We start from the raw sequence: 23,641 nt of genomic DNA, 5'->3' as shown, positions 1-23,641 counted from the left end.
AGTATGTTATGTCTATATTCAGATTATTTCCTCTGATAGTTTTGAAGATATTTGAAAATGTCCAGTTTTTACACGCAGACAATAACCTGGCTGTGACAATTCTCAAACAGTCGAAGTAAAGAAGCAAAGAAAAATCAAGAGTTCGTATCTTTTATTATTAGGGAGTATTTTAACACGAGGAACAAAAATTAATAAACTATTTGTAAGGAAGTATTTAAACATGAGGAACAAAAAAAAAACAGCTGTTTTTCTATAGCTTACTTGCATATTAATAATTATGCAATAAGAACTGTCTCATCGCCCTCTACTATTCGAAGTGCTTGTCAGTAGAAAGAGAACTTGTCAATAAAAGGTGAAGGCCATGATGGTAAACAACTATTCCCAATAGTGTTCATGGTTAACAAGAAAACCTGGACTGAAATGATTTTTTTTTCGAAAATCATGATACATGTATTTCTAAGTGGAAAAGGGACCATTACTCCCCAACTTCTTGTCTTCAAGCTAGTAACACCTTGTTTAGTCTGGACAATCCAATAACAACCTTGTCTAAGATTTTAGAGGGTAACATTATGACCAAGTTTCAGCAAGATTGGGACCAAATTGAGAACTTTTCGAGTGTTAACAAGGTTTTTCTATAAATTGACCCAGTGACCTATTTTTTTTATCAAAACAACCCAATGTGGAACTCATCAATAGTAACATTATGACCATGTTTCATTAAGATTGGGCCAAAATTAACACCAGGAGTGAAAACCACCCCTCCTGCTGGAGCTTGGTAGAATTTTATATGAGGGCAGTCATGGAGAAAGGTCCTTTACAGGAGGTCAATGATAAACTGAGAAAATGTAAGTAGAAAATCTCTTTTGAACTCTGGCATTGAATCCGTCAAACAACATGTGGTACTACATAAAAGACCTAAAGACACCACAGCATTCTTTCAAGTTAACATGCAGCCACAAGTTTCTCAGTGTTATATCCAACATTATTTGATAATGGTTATTGCAATATTTATATCAGTGCAGTCATTCAATAAATCCCTTACGAGAGATTAATTCCTATTGGTAATAAAAAAGTTATTTAAATTCGAACATTTTCCAGCTCAAATGTTTGCCAAAGGGATATAAACACCAATGTGAGCACATTTTAGGAAACCAACAAAGTTTTAGTATCAGAATTGCTCAGAAATATAAAATAAGGCAAAAAGGCATGAGCAAAAATTCTAAAGTGTTAATTGTATGATATATAATATCAGGTAAGCTAATAAACATATATAATAAACATGATCTGTCTAGATTTATCTTTTAAAATAAAAATTTAATGAACTTTTTCAGAATTGCTTAAAAAATTAAAACAAGTTACTCAAATAATAACTAGAACATTGTTAATCCTTGTTTGAAATAACAAAAAAACACCTAAAAAGGAATTACTAGTCCATGAAATAAGCTCATACTGAACTGTTTTATAAGTATTTACAGTATTTCTTTCATAAAATGATGATTAATTATCCAGACAGTGTTGTTTCTCTATAGTATTTTTGTCATATATTTATGGTCAATCACCTTAACAGTGCTCATTTTCTACAGCAATCCAATCACACAACAATTATATAATGATGGCCAATAAACCCAATAGTGGTCATACTCTGCAGTAATTCAATCACTGTACATATAATCAATGACGATCAATTAGCATAAAAGTGCCTTTCCTCTGCAGTAATTCAGTCACATAATGAGGATTAAAAGTAGCCTCACAGTACTCATTGATTATCAATTAGCTTAACATTGCTCACACTCTGCAGTAATTCAATCACTGCACATATAATCATTGACGATCACATAATGATGATCAATTAGCCTTACAATGTTTATCCTTTACAGATGATCAATCTTAAAATGATGATCAAGCAAATTCGTTGAATTGATATCCCCCGCCACATACATTTTGTTCAAAGATGGGTGCAAATCAGACGGATGAACATACTGACAGATGGACAGATGGACAACATCAATATGATATCCCTCCGCCTTTGGCGCAATATAATTATGAGAGAAGGACATACAAGTCAGTACAAAGATGTATACATAATTATGGAAAAAATGCTGGTCAGTTTAGGGGTTTAGCGTACGACCTTACATGAAGTATTTGTGTAACCTTGACCCTTGATGTGAATACCTTGATGCATAGTAAAGGAATAACTAAGTAATGAAGAATTCAACAAATTTGTGACCTTTGACCTCAATGTGTGACCTTGACCTTAGCCCCTAGGATTATGGGTGTTGAATGTGAAGCACCCCAGATGATTGAAAACACCCATGGCAATTTTCATGGCTCTGGTTCACGTGTTAATGGAAATAAATCTCTAAGCATATATTAAAAAGCATTTTTTTTCAAGATACAAGAACCATAACTCCGTTATTAACAGATGGTGTACAATACCATTTGGCGTGCATCATCCTCTTATCCATATATATACTCATACCAAGTTTCAATGAAATCCGCCGAAGCAGTTCCAAAGTATGGCTCCGGACACAAAAGTGCCAGACAGACAGACGGACGGACAACGCCAAAACAATATCCCTTCGCCTATGGCGGGGGATAATTAGCCTTACAGTGTTCATTCTTTACAACAATTCAATCACATAATGATTAACAATTAGTCTAATAGTGCTTATCCTTTACAGTAATTCAGTCACATAATGATGATCCATTTCAGTAAATGAGCCTTACATTCTGAATGTTAATATCTTTATGTTTTCCGTTTCTCAGCCATTATCCAATTATGGACAGTGTTCTTAATTTTTTTTCCAGGTGAGGTTCTGAAGAGCTTCATGTTTCCTAGAAACCTTTTCACACTCATCTTTCTGTAGTTCTCTTCTTATTGCTATATTTGTTTTGAACAAAGTTTTAAGTAGCCTGTGCTGATCTTCTGTAAGCTTCACTACTTCTCCTGAAATATATCAAACATTAATTGAATGACAAGTCAAATGACTTGCCTCACAATAAACCTGGTAGCTTTTTATTATAAAAAGCAATTTCTGTTTCCCCCTTAATACTTTATAAACATTGGCACACAACAGTTAATGTGAAACAGACCCATTCAATAACATTTTTAAACCTAGCAAGGGCTTGGATAGAGAACACAGACCCGCACACAAAATTTCCCAAACTAACACAGTGGTATTTGCACACAAAAGATGGTTGACAAAAATGGGAAAGTTACCGCATAAACAAGATGAAACGTAAAATTTAAACTTCAAATGGCTCCTTTTCAACAATAAGTTGGACAAATTTTCTTCACTCTCAATGGGGTTCTGGCCCTTGATGACATAAAACATCCGTTGAAGTTTCAAAAGGATAGAACTTTATATGTAAAGAAACAAGAAATGTGTTTGTTGGAAACACTATGTCCCCTTCTGCGCCGCTTTGAATTATTTATTTTTTTACCTTTGACCTTGAAGGATGACCTTGACCTATCACCACTCAAAATGTGCAGCTCCATGAGATACACATGCATGCCAAATATGAAGTTGCTATCTTCAATATTGCAAAAGTTATGGCAAAATGTTAAAGATTTTTATTTTTTCTCAAATTCAAGGGGAGATAATTCTGGACTTATAACTCCGATATTGCTCATTTTCAATAGGGTTTGACTCATCATTTAGATAAAGACACTGTGCAAGTTGGGAAATGATTGGATGAAAACTGTGGACTTTATTGCGTAAACAAGCCTTATTTCACAATTTTCTCAAATTCAAGGGGAGATAATTCTGGACTTTTTACTCTGATGTAACCCTCTTTCAATAGAGTTCGAGTCATCATTAATATAAAGACACTGAAGAAGTTTGAAAAGAACCTGATGAAAACTGTGGACTTTATCTCGTAAACAATAAAAAGTCTAACGCACGCACGGACAACGGAAACCTATTTGTAAAAAACAAGAGATGTGTTTGTCAGAAACACAATGCCCCCTACTCCGCCCCTTTGATACATGTTTTTTGACCTTTGACCTTGAAGGATGACATTGACCTTTCACCACTCAAAATGTGCAGCTCCATTAGATACACATGCATGCAAAATATCAAGTTGCTATGTGAAGGGACATAGAAGTTATGAGCATTTTTCGAAACCAAAATGCGAAACCAAAACGCAAAGTGTGACGGAAGGACAGACGGACAGACAGATGGACGGACGGTGCGATCACTATATGCCCTCCTTTGGGGGCATAATTATACTACATATATGACATTTACTCTTATTTTAAAGCATTTTCAACTTAACATGTCTAGCTTTCTTTCCACAGTTTTGTTTTAACTATTAACCCTTTACCACTTAGATAAGTATTTTGACACGTATGAAGTCTCTCAGAAAGTTGAATTTAATCAAATATCTTTCTTACAAGATTCAAATTTTAAAGGTTTTTTTCCAACCCTTAGATATTGATGAGCAGCAATGCATTAAACCTGAACAGATTGCGAGTTATTCGCTCGCTGTTCTGGTTTTATGCTGTTTACACTTTGCCATTTTCACTTTGCATCTAAGTGGGAATGGTTAAATATTAAGTAATTCACTAAACCTGTAGCTGTGCTTGAGTCTCTGTCATGAACGTGCTTGGAGGCTGCAGCCAGGCCTTGTGGGAAAACTGATGCTAGTAAATTCTCAGCAAACTGTTCGTAGACGTCTTGTTGTGGTACTAATGCAAAACAAAATAAACATACATTAGAGACCTTCACACAGTTCATATGCAGCATTCTGGAATAGAACTGGGTTTCATACAATTGCCTAAAGTGTTAAGACATAAGCCTCTGCAGTCCGCACAGTCTAAACTGGGACAACACTTTCTGCCTAAACTAGATGTTTGCTAAGAACAAATTGCCTTTAAAAAAATCCATAAAAGGCGTTCAGTTCGTCCCTGAATAGCTTGTGCAGTCCACACAGGATATATTGGTACAACACTTTACGCCTATACTGGATTTTCATTAAGAAGAGAAACTCTTAAAACCTAAAAATCCATTTAAGCGGAAAGTGTTGTACCAGAATAGCCTGTGTGGACTGCACAAGATATTATTATTTTTTTAAGGATGTTTCTGTGCAAAATGCACATGCGAATCTGGAACAACACTTTACACACAAGTGTAAACTCCAGACAAAGGTGTAGATGATGTACTGGTGTAGAACAAAATCACTACACATACACTAGAAACCCTTACCCAATTCATAATAAAGAAATGGTGTGGAGAATTTCTAAATATACTGGATATCTAAGGTCATAAATAACCAAATGAAAGAAGTACTTTTTTTCAAAATCTAAACAAATACAAGGGCTGTTTGTAAAACATGCATGCCCCCCATATGGGCTGTCATTTGTAGTGGTAGCCATTGTGTGAATACGATTTTGTCACTGTGACCTTGACCTTTGACCTAGTGACCTGAAAATCAATAGGGGTCATCTGCCAGTCGTTATCAATATACCTATGAAGTTTCATGATCCTAGGCGTATGCATTCTTGACTTATCATCCTGAAACCATTTTACTCTTTCGAGTCACTGTGACCTTGACCTAGTAGCCTGAAAATCAATAGGGGTCATCTTCCAGTCATGATAAATGTTCATATGAAGTTTCATGATCCTAGGCCTAAGCGTTCTTGAGTTATCATCCCGAAAACATTTGGTGGACAGACCGACAGACATAACAAGAGATGTGTTCGTCAGAAACACAATGCCCCCTATTGCGCCGCTTTGAAATAAAAATATTTTTTATCTTTGACCTTGAACTTCCACCACTCAAAATGTGCAGCTTCATGATACCGCCGCTTTGAAATATTTTTTTTTTAACCTTTGACCTTGAAGAATGACCTTGACCTTGAACTTCCACCAGTAAAAATGTGCAGCTTTAAGAGATACACATGCATGCCAATTATCAAGTTGCTATCTTCAATATTGCAAAAGTTATGGCCAACGTTTAAGTTTTTTTCGGACGGACGGACAGACTGACACACTGACAGACTGACGGACGGACAGGTCAACTGCTATATGCCTTCCGGGGGCATAAAAAACACTGGTACTGGTCTGTTCTAGGCTATGTTGCAACCTACCATCCAAGCAAGCGGAGGCACACACAGGAAACAGTGCAATTATACAGAGGTACACACCCACACAAAGTCCTCAAGATCGTACTGAGGTATTCACGCATAAAGATGACAAACAGCTGTTAAAGAACAGAGGTACATACATAGCAAGTGCTTAAGTATCTAACCAATGAACCTACCAGTCATGTGCTTCAAAGCGTCATTTATCTGGGGCTTTGAAACCTCATCTTGTTTTGAACCGACACTGCAACCCTGATGTAACGCTGCAGTTGGGGATATTGGCACAGCTTCCACATCCTGCTTTGTGTATAGAAAAAGGAGAAAAGACACCATGTTAATGTAGACTGTAATGAAGTGACCCAGGTAGTTTGTACTGGTCTGTTCTAGGCTATGTTGCAACCTACCATCCAAGCAAGCGGAGGCACACACAGGAAACAGTGCAATTATACAGAGGTACACACCCACATAAAGTCCTCAAGATCATACTGAGGTATTCACGCATACAGATGACAAACAGATGTTAAAGAACAGAGGTACATACATAGCAAGTGCTTAAGTAACTAACAAAGGTACCTACCAGTCATGTTCTTGAAAGCCTCATTTATCTGGGGCTTTGACACCTCATCTTGTTTTGAACCGAAACTGCAACCCTGGTGTACCGCTGCGGTCGGGGATATTGGCACAGCCTCCACATCCTGCTTTGTGTCTAGAAAAAGGAGAAAAAGACACCATGTTAATGTAGACTGTAATGAAGTGATCCAGGTAGTTTGTACTGGTCTGTTCTAGGCTATGTTGCAACCTACCATCCAAGCAAGCGGAGGCACACACAGGAAACAGTGCAATTATACAGAGGTACACACCCATACAAAGTTCTCAAGATCATACTGAGGTATTCACGCATAAAGATGATGAACAGCTGTTAAAGAACAGAGGTACATACATAGCAAGTGCTAAAGTAACTAACAAAGGTACCTACCAGTCATATGCTTGAAAGCGTCATTTATCTGTGGCTTTGACACCTCATTTGGTTTTGAACCGACACTGCAACCCTGCTGTACCGCACTGGTCGGGGATGTTGGCACAGCCGTCACATCTTCCTGCACGCCATCTGGAAAGTAGTGAAAAAGATGTAATACAGACTATAATGAAGTGATCATGGGAGTTCTGTACTGGTCTGGTCAAGGTCATCTGGACTTACACAAAACCTGCCTTCAAACAAACCTTAAGTATACAAGTTTCAGTGCAATAGTAAAGATACTGATGTAGCAAGTGCTAAAGTAACTAACAAAGGTACCTACCAGTGATGTGCTTGAAAGCGTCATTTATCTGGGGCTTTGACACCTCATCTTGTTTGGAACCGACACTGCAACCCTGGTGTACCGCTGCGGTCGGGGATATTGGCACAGCCTCCACATCCTGCTTTGTGTCTAGAAAAAGGAGAAAAAGACACCATGTTAATGTAGACTGTAATGAAGTGATCCAGGCAGTTTGTACAGGTCTGTTCTAGGCTATATTGCAACCAACCATCCAAGCAAGTTGAGGAACACACAAGAAACAGTGCAATTATACGGAGGTACACACCCATACAAAGTCCTCAAGATCATACTGAGGTATTCACGCATATAGATGATGAACAGCTGTTAAAGAACAGAGGTACATACATAGCAAGTGCTTAAGTATCTAACCAATGAACCTACCAGTCATGTACTTGAAAGCGTCATTTATCTGGGGCTTTGGCACCTCATCTTGTTTTGAACCGACACTGCAACCCTGATGTACCGCTGCGGTCGGGGATATTGGCACAGCCTCCACATCCTGCTTTGTGTCTAGTAAAAGGAGAAAAATACACTATGTTAATGTACACTGTAATAAAGTGATCCAGGAAGTTTAGCACTGGTCTGGTCTATGCCCTCCAGAGCTACACTTAACATATGGTCAAACAAGAGCTGTCACCATAGGATGACTTAAGCCCCCTTTTTCCACATTTTTGTAAACCTAAACGAGTGTTTTCCTTATTGTTTGAGAGATTTTGACCCATATTTTTGTCCTTAAAGTTTTGAGACAGACAAAATGACAGACAGGCCAAACAAAACCTTAAGAAAGCACTTAGTAGCAAGAAGCAGTGCCATCATACAGAGGTATGCACCCAAAAACAAATTCCCAGAAAGTCACAATACTGTTAAAAGGCAGGACACTTTCTAAGAATTGCATCTCCTAGTGGCATACATTTATAAACATTTAAAAGTTTCAAGGTCAATGCTCTCAAAATAAAATTTAATCTGACAAAAAACAGAACAAAAATTAATAGAAGCGGTAAAATCTACTTATCCTGGACGGACGGGCAGGTCAATCGCTATATGCCTCCGGCATCAGTAGATGCCGGGAGCATAAAAATCTAAAATAAATACAATTGTATCCGAAAAAAATGTCCAATATTTGCCACTGTCTTTTTCCCATACACGGCCGTTCAATTTTCCAGTTTCAAGCAAAGAAAGGGCAAGCTTAAGGGGTAAGGATTGTATTAAAAAAAAATGATCAGCTATCTTCGGGTTATTTTGGATATTTGATTGTGATCCCTTACAAATTACTTAAAGAATAACATTTTGGTGAATACCTCTATCTGTATGTAGTGTGTTTCGAGTGTGTGTGTGTGTTCCTCGTACCTCACAATGTCTGTTTAGTAAATGTTATATTACACATTTTGTTTGTGTAACCCAGCCAGAAAAATGCCAGACCACCATGGGGATCGAACCCGGGACCTCCCGGTTCCAAATCAGGCAGACACTCTACCGCGTCGCTATAAAAGCTAGCTCATATAGCAAGGCAGTATAAGTTCCCCTTATACCGAACCCTGCTACATTTGTATTCATTTTTTGTACCACAATAACTACAGGCTGTGGTTTTGAACCCATATTAGGCCATACAACCAGTCCGTGGCATCTGAAAAGGTTGTTACTTCAGTTATGACCAATGAATGATAATTTTGTGAACTGATTTGTTAAAAAAAAGAAAAACTGTATGGAGGTGCAAAATCCAATTGATTAAAGATAAAACCATTAACATGTGATATTTCTTTTCTGGCACATAAAAATGGGAGTGGTTCTAGAAATGAGCCGTCCAGTGTTGTTCAAAAACAACTCAAATTCAAGCTCTTGTGGTTCCAAAATGAGCACCAAAGGCCAAAGTGCAGAGGTGGGTCTGATTATTGTAGTAAATGAGATCATAGACCATGATAAATTGGTCTGATGAGCTGGCTCTGCTAAACTTCAACACATTTCTGGTCATTATTTCCTCCATGTTTTTTATTCATATATTTATTACCTTTACGATAGACTATGGATACCTCTGTCTGTATGTGTTCAGTTAAGTACATAACATTCTTCTGCGTGCATGTGTGTGCCTGGTACCTCACAGCGTTTTAACATTTTCAGATGTCAATACACACCAACTTTAAGTTTTACTTTTTTGTGAATACCTCTATCTGTATGTACTGTTTTTCTAGTGTGTATGTGTGTGTGTGTGTGCGCCTTGTACCTCACAATGTCTTTACAGTAAATGTTAGATTACCCGGTACACCTTTGGATTGTATCAATGCACTTTTTGACCACAAAAAGTAAATGCTGTGGGTTTGAACCCTACTTGAGCCTTAAAACCAGTAGGTGGCCTCTGAGGAGTTTGTTGCTTCAGTTATTACTTATTTATTATAATTTTGTGAACTGCTTTATTTAAAAAATATGGGCTGTCCGTTGTAGCGGCAGCCATTATGTGAATACGTTTTTTGTCACTGTGACCTTGACCTTTGACCTAGTGACCTGAAAATTAATAGGGGTCATCTGCGAGTCACGATCAATGTACCTCAGAAGTGTCAGATCCTAGGCAAAAGCGTTCTTGAGTTATCATCCGAAAATTATTTTACTATTTCTGGTCACCGTGACCTTGACCTTTTACCTTGTGACCTCAAAATCGATAGGGGTCATCTGCAAGTCATGATCAATCTACCTATGAAGTTTCATGATCCTACGCGTATGCTTTCTTGAGTTATCATCCGAAAACCATTTTACTATTTCGGGTCACCGTGACATTGACCTTTGACCTAGTGACCTCAAAATCAAAAGGGGTCATCTGCTAGTCATTCTTTTTCTTCTTTTTATTGTTCTCTAATTACAGAACATATAAAATATAATGCACAGGTTTTTTTTTCCACTTTTTGAGAAGATAGCCCATGGCTTTGGAATTGGGAATTTTATCGGCATTTTCATGAAATTGGGAAAATAAATTAATTAGCCTTTTTTCCACATGAAAAGTCCACTGATTAGGGAAATACTAAATTTGATTTCTTTATAATCATTCAAATTAAAAGAACAAAATCATATAATACTTTGTTAGATGTAATTGAATTGAAAATGAGATAAAATACGCATTAGACTCTTTTTTTTTGGAAATTGGGAATTTTTTGCCACATTTTGGGAAAAAAGTATACTTTTGGGATTGGGAACATAGCCGAATTTCGGCTATAAAATCAGGCCAAAAAAAAACCCTGATGCATAGCGCATCATACATGTAAATACATATGAATACATTTTCGGAAATGAATTCACTCAGCGACTGTTTTTCTTCTCCATAAAGTACCGGTAAACGGCACTTTTCCAATTACGAAAAAACTACAAATTTCCCAATTGCTGTCCCAAAAATTACCAATTTAAGGTAAAAAAAAAATTTTTTTAGTTAGTTTCCTTTTGCAGCTATATGGCTTTAACCTAGGTAAATATAATATTGACAGTTTGAAAACACTTAGTTTTTTGAATTTTAAAGTATTTGGGAGCAAATAATCAAATAAACCAATTTCCCAATTTGAGGTTTTCACGACTCTATTTTTCCCAATTTTGAGGTTTTCACGACTCGATTTTTCCCAATTGAACCGGTACGGGTACTTTTCCAATTGGACAAAGAAAATCGCTGTCACTGTTTTTTAAATAAGACGCGATGTCCCTCTTAACACCGGCGTTAGCAGCACTAAACTGGACGCGTGTAACATATTGCTCCAATTTGTCAAGGAAATTGAAGAACTGACTTCCGCGCGTGTTTTGCTCGCAGAACTGCCTTACGTCGTTGATGCATGTGGTCACACGTTGATTAGATATCATGTTCATTCATGTGTTGTCAGCCTCGTCGTCGGCTTTTGACGACATTATAAAATTAACATGCTACGCACAGACGACAAAGGTGTAATTTACTAATTATCGGCTTTGACGCACAACGCGCAGACGATATAGGTGTAAAAATTACGCTCAGTGTTTTGCAGTTTTAACTTCGGATTAAAGATTGATAATAAGTTGCGAATTATAGTGTTGGAACCGACATAATCACTTCGAATTAACGATTTATTCGGTTTAACGAAGTTCGGATAAAAAATGAAATTTTACATTGAACAAAGAAGAACCACAATCGGGACCCGAAAAATAATTCGAAATAACGGTGACTTCGGATTATCGGTGTTCGAAATAACGGTGTTGAAGTGTATATAACCTGGTGTTCGAAATAACGGTGTTGAAGTGTATATAACCTACCGCAGAAACCTCAAACGGGTCCAGACATTTCTATGCACAATATTACCTCGAAAATCTCCTCAAAAACCAAGTCACGAGTCAGTTTGCGGCGGCCATGTTGATTTTCTGCGCATGCGCCCTTGATACCCGTTGACAGCACTAACCAATCTCCACGCAGAGTTGTCGTTCCTTGCTCTCACATACAATGTAATGTAACCGTCGTGCAAGAGATTGCACTAACATGCGAAACTAGTCAACTCGTACCTTAAGTCAACACGTACCTTCGGTCAACTCGTACCCGATTTGGTTAACTCGTACCCAATTTTTGGTCAACACGTTCCCCCACTATTCAACTCGTACCCGATTTGGTCAACGACTACCCTCCTAAAAATTATTTGTATATATATCAAAGACGTGAAGTTTTTTATATGTTTTTCTTGCTTTTTGTGATTTTTTTGGTATTGTACGCAACGGCTATAAATATGTGTAAAAGTTTCATCCTAATAAAAACTATTGTCATCGTCATATTAGAATTTGGCATTAACCTTATTTTTGCCAGTACTTTAGAACATTTATCAGTGACGCTTTAGAATTTATTACATGTATAGCCATGACGGCGTAAAAATCAATTAAATGCACTTATGTTTACAGAAGCAGCTTAACATATTTAAAAATAAATAAAAAGCTGTGTTAATTGTATTTTTTATATTAAGCAATACCGAATGCTTCATGTAAGTCCTTATCATTTTGAAAAGAAAAATGAATTTAATGGATTAAAAAAAAGAAACAAAAACATTTATATCATGACTATTTGTATACTTTTAGGAATAACACTTGCTCAGTACAACAGAATGGTGAAAGGTGTAATCGAACCCCTTTTGTTTGTGTGCCATGTAGAGAAAGGCCACCGGTTGAGGTCATGGACGTGTCTCTCTGTGACGACAGTATCTCGGAATCCGAGTCCGACAATGAGTCTGTGCCCGAGTCCGATCATGAGTCCGTGTCCGAGCCTGGCAAAGAGACCGAGTCTGAGACCGAGAGTCCGAGCCCGTGTCTGGCCTAGAGTCCCAGCTCGAGTCTGGTCAAGAATGCGAGCCCGATTCTGATATGGACACTTCTGTGCACGTGACAACGTAAAACAATTTTCTAGCTGAAGATGTCTCGAATTTTATTTATTTGGTGGTGGCTGCTTTTTGCCATTTTATTGGCGTATAAAAGGGTTTGAAGGACGCCAACACAACACGCCGATGGCTCCGACCCTAAAACTTTTTTAGCGCGTCTATACAACGCTTGCAGAGATGAAGATGCGAAAGATGTGTTGCTACGGCGTTCCAAACGCGCTCTCTTCAGTGCCTCTTGCAGACGTCATATTCAATGTATTTGGAATGATGTCGAAATAATCGCGGCGACATGGCGATCTAAGACTATGCCCAGTCACTGCTCGAAACGTTGCTGGCGACTGCATAACGAGCACCTTTGCGTTATGCATATATCTTGGCTGTCGTGAGTGCGCCATGCAAAGGTCGATGCAACTGTGGTTTAATGGTTCAGCGACATTTATAGAGCTATTTCATTAGCGAAAGTAAAGACATGACTACGCGATAGTATTACATACGCAGGCGATAGTATTGATCATGTTCGCAATAAAATTAGGACAGCAGGCTATAGTTACTATGTGAGAATGATATACCTAATACGTGCGCATGCGATAGCTATTACGTGTGCACGCACGAGTGATATCGTGCGCATGCGATAGCTATTACATGCACACGTGATATCTGATCAATGAGAATAGGTGTCTGATGATTCGTGAATGTTTACGTACGCTTGGGAAATATTTATAAAGTGATTGCTTATCACATAGGGTTCGATTTTATAAACGAATATTTAATTTCATAATTGTAAAGAATTGTTAATGTGACACTTCGAGTGCATAGAACTTCATTTGCAGTAGTAAATTTTTATGAATGAATATATATATGTATGTGTGTATGTGTGTGTGTGTGTGTGTGTGTGTGTGTGTGTGTGTGTGTGTGTGTGTGTGTGTGTGTGTGTGTGTGTGTGTGTGTGTGTGTGTGTGTGTGTGTGTGCATTTGTTAACCTACTGATTCGAGGACGTGCAAAGTGAGGACATTTTGAAAACAGAGGACTTAAACCCGGGTCCTCACATTGTTTTTGCATATTAGCAATCTAGACGAAGACCTACGTTAACTGTATGAATATTGCGATGTCCTCACTTTGAATGGAACTTAAATCTTGTATACACACATAATACACAAATCCGCAAACCACGTGATGTGAAAAAGTGTAAACATTGCTCCACCCCCTGTAAATATTGCTCCAATTAACTTTCATTTTGCAAATCTCATGACGCCTTTGTTAGAATCTGATTGGATGCACTCTTATCCCAGTTGTACGTTTCTAAAGACCAAATCAACTCGGTATACGTTCCGAGCGATTAGTCTATGTTAGCGTTACCAGCAGCCAAAATAGCCCATGACTACTGAAATCTCCAAATTGGCTACTAAATTTTCAAATTGGCTTCTAAAAGTTATGTACATTAGTGAGAAATAAAGCAGATGTTTACCCTTTAGGAGCTAACATTCGAAATAACATGAATTTTTATTCAGATTTCTCAGCGCCAACCTAGATAGTGTACATCGATTTTAATGTTGAAATTCAGGCTAAAATTAGTTTCTTTTAAAACAGGTTGGTAGGAAATTATTTATTCATGAAATACAGTTCGTTCATTATTTATAAATACTAAACGTGATAAAATATATATATCGAAAATCACATTCGACTCCAGACAGTGCCGGTTAGATTTAGGTGCCGCGTTTTAGATAAACATTTCAAGATGGCATATTCGTCGGATTTAACCTTAAACACAAGGTGAGTCAATTACAAGGTTTTCCAAAATGCCGTTTAATTTGTACGAGGTTGTTTTAACAAATATTTATTAAATCCGATCATTTTCTGACATAGTTTCTGACAATAATTAATGTCTTCCATCGAGAAGCATCCAGGTTGATCTAGACAATTATTTCGGATTCGTTTCGGATCCGTTGTATATTCAAATTAGGGAATGTAGAGGGTGTTGGGTATATTCGAACGCCTGAGCTATTTTATTACAAATTATTGTATAAACACTTTGATCTGGTTATTGCTAGTTTGTTTTTGATGGCATATATGTAAAATAAGTAAGCATTCTGTTTTTTCCTATATACGATATCTTTTAATGAATAAAATTTTGACGTGAAATAAGATTATGTCGGGTAGTCTGAACCGCTCATCGGGTTTTTTGGGACGTCAAACAACATTTTGAATAACATGTAATATCAATGATGGGAATTTAATTAACCTTTAAAATATAAACAAAACATTCAGGTATCTATAATAATTTGATATTTTTATATAGTTGATAAAATAATTACTACTGCGGCAGTGTATTGAGAATTTATTGTGCATTTGAATAATATATATGCAGTAAATGCTCTCAACGTCAATAGTCATGACCAACGTTATAACTTATGTATACAACTAATTTAAATGTTAAAAAAGTTCAAAATAAAAAAATGTAACGCATTGAAAGCCTGTAGCAAGGATATAGCCTTGTTAGTGACCACAGCATGGCTAAACGGCTCATCTCTGTAATTGTGAAACGACTCAACGCCAAATTGTCAACTAATTATGAGATTTTAGAAATAAAATTAAAAACTTAATAAATATGCGTGTACTGTTACTGTATGGTAAATGTTAATTCGTTGATCGATCACTCATTTTATAAATAATATATTACGAGGTGCGTTTTTTCCAAACCCAGGCTTAATGCATGCCCGTAAATGATTGCCCAAAGTTGGTTTGTGCAGTTGACACATGCTAATCAGGGATGACATTTTCTGTGTTATTTAACATTCTGTTTCTGTGCAGTGTCTTCTAAACATATTTTCAACATATCCCTGCTAAGCCTTCAAATTGGAGGATCGCAGGTTCGATTCTTAAGGCTCAGCACCATATGTGAGGTTTGGTAATGAAATTATTTCTTCTAAGGCCACTCGCCCCTTTCATTTAGTCAATTAGGGCCGTTATCTGTAACTCGCATGAGTATTAATAATACAGATAACAGGGGTTTTCCTCGCTTCATTGGGAAGAGGCCCCTTGCCTATGGATTTTGGGAAGAAATTGCTCATTTTGGGAAGAATTCTCGCTAAAATTACTTTGGGAAATGAAAAAGCTGGTGTAAGTTAGGATTTTTGGGAAAACTGCATGATGTCAAAGAAATTTTCAATTGGGAAGGGGCCTTTAATAGGCCCCTGTTATATATAAAGGCTGAAAAGCCCTGGATAAACCACCCCACCCAAGTAAACATGTGAGTACGTTAACTGACCGGTCATTTATTTGTGACTGAAATACTGTTGAATACAGCGAAAATAAAAATGTACAAAACAAATAAAGTATAATTATTATATAAACTTGCATCTGAATATTGATTTAGCAGCTAACATGACATTCTTATTTTTATCCATACATTTTTATACATTTATAATAAAGTACTGTACATTACAAAAATATACTGATAAGTTTTATTTCACGTTTGAATGGGACTTCATATTAAGTACATTTCCAGTGAGTTTTCACATCTGGATAAAGATAATTATTATTATATAGGGTTCAAAATTACCCGACATCAAAAATGTTGTCGTTAAATTACGAACAATAAATCTTAAATGAATCAATATTTTTTATTTAGTAGACGTTTGCATATGAAAGTTGTTTCCTTTACCATTATTTTCTGCTTGCGGAATGTCAAGCTATTATTTGGCTATTTTTAAAAGTCTAATTTTAGACAGAGAAAATTCAGTACTGCCCTTCCCAAATTAGTGTGAAAAACTCGTGTTAAACACGAGTTTTATACGTGTTAAACATAGCGGTATTGGCAGTTGGTTTAAGTGGGTCTTTTTAGCTTACCGACTTGGTTAAAACTGTGTAAAACACAGAAAAAATTCACTTGGTTCCATAGTGGGTTTCGATAAATGTTTTTTTGTTGGTTTTGGTAAGTTGGTTTTTAGTGGGTTTTGGTATGTTGGTTTTTGTGAGTTTCAGTAAGTTGGTTTTTTCTGTGTTTAAAGTAGTTATTTTTACCAACTTGGTTAAAACTGAGTAAAACACAGAAAAAACTCACTTGGTACACATATGTGGGTTTAGGAAAGTTGGTTTTTATTGCGTTTTGGTATGTTGGTTTTTTGTGGGTTTTGGTATGTTGGTTTTTTGTGGGTTTTGGTATGTTGGTTTTTGTGAGTTTCGGTATGTTGGTTTTTTGTGTGTTACAAAGACTCACAAAAACCAACATACCAAAACTCACAAAAAAACATTTTGCTTGAATTTTTTATATCGCTCAAAATGAAAGATTGATCTTTAACTTTATACTGAGGTTATTTTTGTCTGCCTATGTGTTAAATTCTCCAAAACTTTTGTATACACAAACACATTTTTTTGTAACTCTTGAATTTTAGCAGTAGAATTAAATTAACGCAAGACAGATTATGTGCTGGAGACAGGTAGATTTTGCAGTGTCTGGATTTTTCTGGATTTAACTGGATTTATTATGAATTTTTATTATAATCCTCATAAAATAAGACTGTGTCCATGCCGCGCATGAACACAGTTTTAAAATACAATTAAAATGATATAATTACAATCACTGTTAATGAAAAAGTCATGGAAAATTGCTTTTTAAGCTTGAAGTATTGATAAAATAAATTCAGATCTAAAATGATTAGTTTTGTTTGAGAAAATCACTTAAAGGATATCCATTCCCAGTTTGATGTCTTATTCAAAATTCACATAATACAGTGTTCGTGACAAGTGATAGGTTTTTACAAATTTTCTAATCTGAGTCCTGGGACTCAATTACTGGCAAATCTATGAGCCCCAGAAATGAAAAAATGAGTCCAATTTATTAAACGATATTATTTTTTTTTTATAAATTTCAATGCATTTTTTGGACTCACATTATTCGAAACTTTGCATTCCTAGAGGTTTTTGTGAGTATAGGATGCAGGACTTGCGTGTAAAAAATCACTGATTGACATTCAATATACAGCAACATTTTAATAATAAAAGTTTTCTTTTTTTTTCATTTGCAGTTCAAGAGTTAGAAAGGGAGATAGCCCGTCTAGAGGGTGAACTTGGCCGCATGAAAGTTCGCCCATCCAAAATGTCGGTTCAGGGCATTATTGATGACAATGATAAGGTATTTGTTTTTATACTTGTAAAATGTACTCAATGAAAAAATACGTAACAAAATATGTCATTCATTCATTCTGGTTATAATACAAGTTTCTTGTTTTGTTATTGTTGTTCCATTTGCAATTCGGTACAATCCATCATTTCGATACTGTGCACAAGTATATGAATGACTTTTATTATGCCCCCGGTAGGGTGGCATATAGCAGTTGAGCTGTCCGTCAGTCAGTATGTCAGTCCGTCCGTTCTTCCGAAAAAAAACTTAAATGTTGGCCATAACTTTTGCAATATTGAAGATAGCAACTTGATATTTGGCATACATGTGTATCTTATGAAGCTGCGCATTTTGAGTGGTGAAAGTTCAAGGTCATCCTTCAAGGTCAAAGGAAAAAAATAAATAAAATATTTCAAAGCGGCACAGTAGGGGGCATTGTGTTTCTGATGAACACATCTCTTGTATACCTATAAGGGGCTAATTGCTTTTCTTTTTAAGTTGGAACATATAGAATAATTATATCACTGAATCCGAATGATTTTTTGTTACACAAAATATGGAATAAAGTCAGTAAAGTACAAATGTTATGTTGATTGTATTAAAAAGCTTTATTTGTATATAATTTCTAATCTTTTTTATTTCCTACCGCAGTTAAAACATTGCTCACTCACAACTCAATATGTTCATGTCACACTGTTTTATTTCAGATGCTGCTCTACACATCTTTTCCTGTTGATGTCTTCCAAGTCCTGGTGGGTGTTCTGAAGAGGTTGGCTCCATTCAACTACTATGCTGGCTGGACTGTAGCCTGCTTCAGCCTAGAGGATCAACTATTAATCACCCTTATGAAATTACGTCTGAATTGTAAGGACTTAGATTTGGCAGTTAGATTCGATACAAGCAGTGGAACTGTTTCGAACATTATAAATACATATATTTCTGTGCTTCATGAAATATTGTTTGAAGGAATTTTACTTAAAGTAGGAATTCCAAGCCAACTCAAATGCATGCCGAAGTCATTTGAAGACTTTAGTTCTGCAAGAATTGCAATGGATGCTATAGAAATTGTGCAGGATGTTCCTTGTAACATGAACCATCAAACATTTTCTTATAGTAATGATAATAGTAGACAAACTGTAAAAGCTGTTATGTCACATGTGTTGCTCCAAATGGTGCATTAGTTTTTTGTTCATATCTTTATCCAGGCTCTACATCAGATGCAGCTATTGTTGATCACTCGAAAATATTATAGGAACTTAAACCAGGTGACTTGATTTTGTCTGATAAGGGCTTCAATATTTTTGATAAACTTCCTGCTGGAGTTTCTTTAAACATTCCTCCTTTTCTTTCTAGTAAAGGTCATTTCATAAAAGAGGAAGCTTTACTTTGCTTTAAAATTGGAAGGAGCCGAATTCATGTAGAAAGGGTAAATGAAAGGATAAACAATTATGATATTTTAGATCATATATTTGCACAATAGACATTTATCGACAAAAATTTTTAAATTGTGTTGCTGTCTTGTTAATCTTAAGGCTCCTATGTTAAAGGAAATAGCAGATAAATATGAAATTGATTCAAACTAGAGCTTTTTCACAGTAAAAGTGACCCAATGACCGAGTTTTTGACCCGGCACGGCCTATGTTCAAACTTGACCTACACATCATCTAGAAAAACCTTCTGACCATGTATGTTGAAGATCGGATGAAAACTACTTGAATAAGAGAGCGGACATCATGCTGAATGTTAAATAACGCACTAAGTGACCCTATGACCTAGTTTTTGGCTCAGCATGGCCCATATTCAAGCTTGGCGGAGATATCATAAAACTTCTGACCAAGTTTGGTAAAGATATTGGATGAAAACTACTTGAATTAGAGAGCAGACAACATGCTGAATGTTTAAAACGCACTAAATGGCCCAATGGCCTAGTTTTTGATCCGGCATAACCCATATTCAAACTTGATCTAGTCATCATCTGAATACAACTTCTGACCAAGTTTGGTGAGGATCGAATGAAAACTACTTGAATTACTTTGTGTACCTGTAAAATTCCTTCAAACAATATTTCGTGTATATGATGCTGTATTCCAAAATCATTTTGTAAAAAAATTAGTTGTGACTTTTATGTACCATAAAGAGTTGATCCTCTATGCTGAGGCAAGTTTCAGTCTTGCTAGCATAGTAGTTGAAAGGAGCGAACCTCTTCAGACACTCTGAAGACAGTGCAGAGGAATGGTTATTACATTTTAGTTGGCAATTTGTATTTCTAATTTTAGCATATGCTTATGCCGATTGTATATGGAATGCTTGTATTTTTATGAACTTTTGTGTGTATTGTTTAAATAACAAATCATACACATTTGGTTGTTGTTCTGCATTTTTATTTCATAAACATCTAACAGATGGAAAGTATGACTGGTATATTCAACCCTATCGGGGGGGGGGGAGGCATAAAACACAAAGAACCAAATAACAAGAGGGCCATGATGGCCCTGTATCGCTCCACTGTTTTTTCTTTGCGAAAAAAACGTGTAATGTGCATGGGTTGAAATGTACTCAAGCATGTGACTTTATCTTTCTATCCCTCGTCCCACTGGGCGCTTAAAGTTGGAAGGGTGAGCATTTTTATATATGGAAAAAGTTACTACCGTGTTAACTAAACAGACAAAAAAGCCCGGGAATTGTTGCACAGGTCCTTTGCTTATAACGTAGGTACATTTATCTCTCCACAAGATATTGCCGTTCTTTCTATTTCACATATTTTTAGATGCTGACGATCAAATCTATGCATTTGATTTGAAACAGATTCACAAGACCCATAGGAATCAAAATGCCTTAACCCTTTACCAAACAACACATTTTGGACTTTCCCAATTTGAAAGAGGTTGCAGACGTCAATTGAATTAAAATGGAATATGAAGGAAATGATCAGGTAGGGTAGAAATAATTGTGATAAAAGGAGAAATTGCTCATCAACCCACACATCCCTAAGACCAACAGGCCTGAGAATATAATGATAATCTAAAGATTATTTCTTTATATTTATAAATGTATTTAATTAAGTAATGCATTTGACTTTTAAGATCAATTCATAACTTATATTAAGAAAATTATTAAATGGTCAGAAATATATATAGATTGTTGAGCAATTGACAATCATTTAAACAATTCATGATCAGTCAAAATTCACAAATGGAACAATGAATCATTAGTTATTAAAAAGCAGCATATACGATAGTTAAGAACATTACACTTCATTAATGTCAACACCTTCTATTGGATACAAAGTTTGAGTTTACCGTGCAGTATCATATATTGACTTTCCTTGAAATAATTATGTTCATGGAAGTTGTGTTTTTAAAATCAATAATATATTATTAAACTGGTTTTAACACTACAAAAAAGACATGAAATTAACATGTCATCCAAAATATTTTCATCCGGATATATGGTCACTTTCGACATATTTAAATAAAACCCGACTTTTTTCATTTTATAAGAAAAACATTCATAACACATGTTCTTACTTCAATGCCTTTGTAAGCAGTCACCATCTGACCTAAAATGGCACTAAATGACAGGGTTTTATCTCATGTTTACAAGATGTTGATGTTGTTGTTGGTCACAGCCAAACGGCCGCAGTAATCTCCACTGGTAAACGTCATATGTTCAGTTTTGTGACCCCCGGGGCCGGGTCAAATTTGACCCCAGGGGAATAATTTGAACAAATTTGGTAGTGGACTATTAGATATCACTACATGCCAAATTTAGTAGCCCTATGCTCTATAATTAAGAACAAAAAGATTTTTAAAGTTTGCACAAAATAGGCCTTATTTAAGCATATGTTTATTTTTGTGACCCCTGGGGCAAGGTCAAATTTGTTCCTAGGGGCATAACTTGAATAACCTAAGTAGAGAACTATTAGATGTCACTACCTACCGAATTTGGTAAAAATAGGCCCAATGGTTATGAACAAGAAGATTTTTATAGTTTGCACAAAATGGGCCCAATATTCAATTGTGTGACCCCTGGGGAACGGTCAAATTTGATCCCAGGGGCTTAATTTGAACAAACTTGGTAGAGGTCTATGAGATGGCATTACATACCAAATTTGGTAGCCCTATGCCATACGGTTATGGACAAGAAGATTTTTAAAGTTTGCACAAAATAGGCCTTATATAAGCAAATTTTCGATTTTTTTACCCCCCGGGGCAGGGTCAAATTTGACCCCAGGATCATAATTTTAACAAACAAAGTAGAGGACTATAAGATGTCAATACATACCAAATTTGGTTGCCCTAGGCCCAATGGTTATGGACGAGAAGATTTTTAAAGTTTTCACAAAATAGGCCTTATTTAAGCAAATTTTTAATTTTCTGACCCCCCAGGCAGGGTCAAATTTGACTCCAGGGGCATAATTTGAACAAACTTGGTAGAGGACTATAAGATTTCACTACATACCAAATTTTGTAGCCCTTGGCCCAATGGTTATGGACAAGAAGATTTTTAAAGTTTTCACAAAATAGGCATTATATAAGCAAATTTTCAATTTTGTAACCCCCCGGGGCAGGGTCAAATTTGACCCCAGGGGCATAATTTGAACAAACTTGATAGAGAACTATAAGATGTCACTACATACAAAATTGAGTAGCCCTAGGCCCAATGGTTATGGACAAGAAGATTTTTAAAGTTTGCACAAAACAGGCCTTATATTGGCAAATTTTCAATTTTTTAACCCCCCGGAGCAGGGTCAAATTTGACCCCAGGGGCATAATTTGAACAAACTTGGTAGAGGACTTTGAAATGTCACTACATAGCAAATTTGGTAGCCCTAGGCCCAATGGTTACGGACAAGAAGATTTTTAAAGTTTGCACAAAATAGTCCTTATATTAGCAAATTTTCAATTTTTTGACCCCCCGGGGCCGGGTCAAATTTGACCCCAGGATCATAATTTTAACAAACAAAGTAGAGAACTATAAGATGTCAATACATACCAAATTTGGTTGCCCTAGGCCTTATGGTTATGGACAAGAAGATTTTTAAAGTTTGCACAAAATAGGCCTTATATAACCAAATTTTCAATTTTTTGACCCCCCGGGGCAGGGTCAATTTGACCCCAGGGGCATAATTTGAAAAAAAATGTAAAAGAGGTTCACCACAGGATCATTCCTGAGAAATTTCATCAGATTTGGACCAGTAGGTTAGGAGGAGAAGATGTTTAAAGAAAAAGTTAACGCACGCACGCACACACGACGGACACAGGACCATGTCATAAGCCCCGCTGGTCTTTGGCCAGTGGAGCTTAAAACAATTACATTTTATTGATAATGGCAACTCAGTTGACCATGATAAAGCTGCTGTTGAAAGGCATGCATTACTTACGACATGAAGAAATGAAAAACAAGCGATGTGTTTGTGAAACACTATGTCCCCATTTATTTGGCCCTGAAGTATGACCTTGACCTTTCACCACTCAAAATGTGCAGCTCCATGAGATAAACATGCATGCCAAATATGAAGTTGATATCTTCAATATTGCAAAGGTTATGGCAAATGTTAAAGTTTGCACAAACCAACCAACCAACAGACAGGGCAAAAAAAATATGTCCCCCAACATTCTGCTAAAAATGTAGAATTAAAGAATAACTGTACTATCACAAAATGGTGCATTTATCTTTATATAAACAATATATAAATAATCAACTAATTGGTAGTACATGTATTAACATATTTCTTCAAAAGGGCCTTTTCACAGATTTTGGCACGTG

The 23,641-nt window shown here is 36.3% G+C and overlaps 1 protein-coding gene across 1 annotated transcript; it reads right to left on the bottom strand.

Moving 5' to 3' along the window:
• Nucleotides 1-2,388: 2,388 nt before the first annotated feature.
• On the bottom strand, nt 2,389-11,781 carry LOC127834791 (uncharacterized). Its single transcript, XM_052360833.1, has 5 exons — nt 11,699-11,781; nt 7,783-7,911; nt 7,384-7,512; nt 4,574-4,690; nt 2,389-2,947 (listed from the first exon to the last, which is right to left on the bottom strand). The coding sequence occupies exons 2-5, from the start codon at nt 7,787-7,789 to the stop codon at nt 2,793-2,795; spliced, it is 408 nt and encodes a 135-aa protein (XP_052216793.1). The 5' UTR covers nt 7,790-7,911; nt 11,699-11,781; the 3' UTR covers nt 2,389-2,792.
• Between the last annotated feature and the right edge of the window lie 11,860 nt (nt 11,782-23,641).

The sequence above is a fragment of the Dreissena polymorpha genome, chromosome 6 (genome assembly GCF_020536995.1).
Source record: "Dreissena polymorpha isolate Duluth1 chromosome 6, UMN_Dpol_1.0, whole genome shotgun sequence".
NCBI classification, from domain to species: Eukaryota; Metazoa; Mollusca; class Bivalvia; order Myida; family Dreissenidae; genus Dreissena; species Dreissena polymorpha.
The sequence above is the reverse complement of the archived record's forward strand: the minus strand, read 5'-3'. Positions and strand labels throughout refer to the sequence as shown.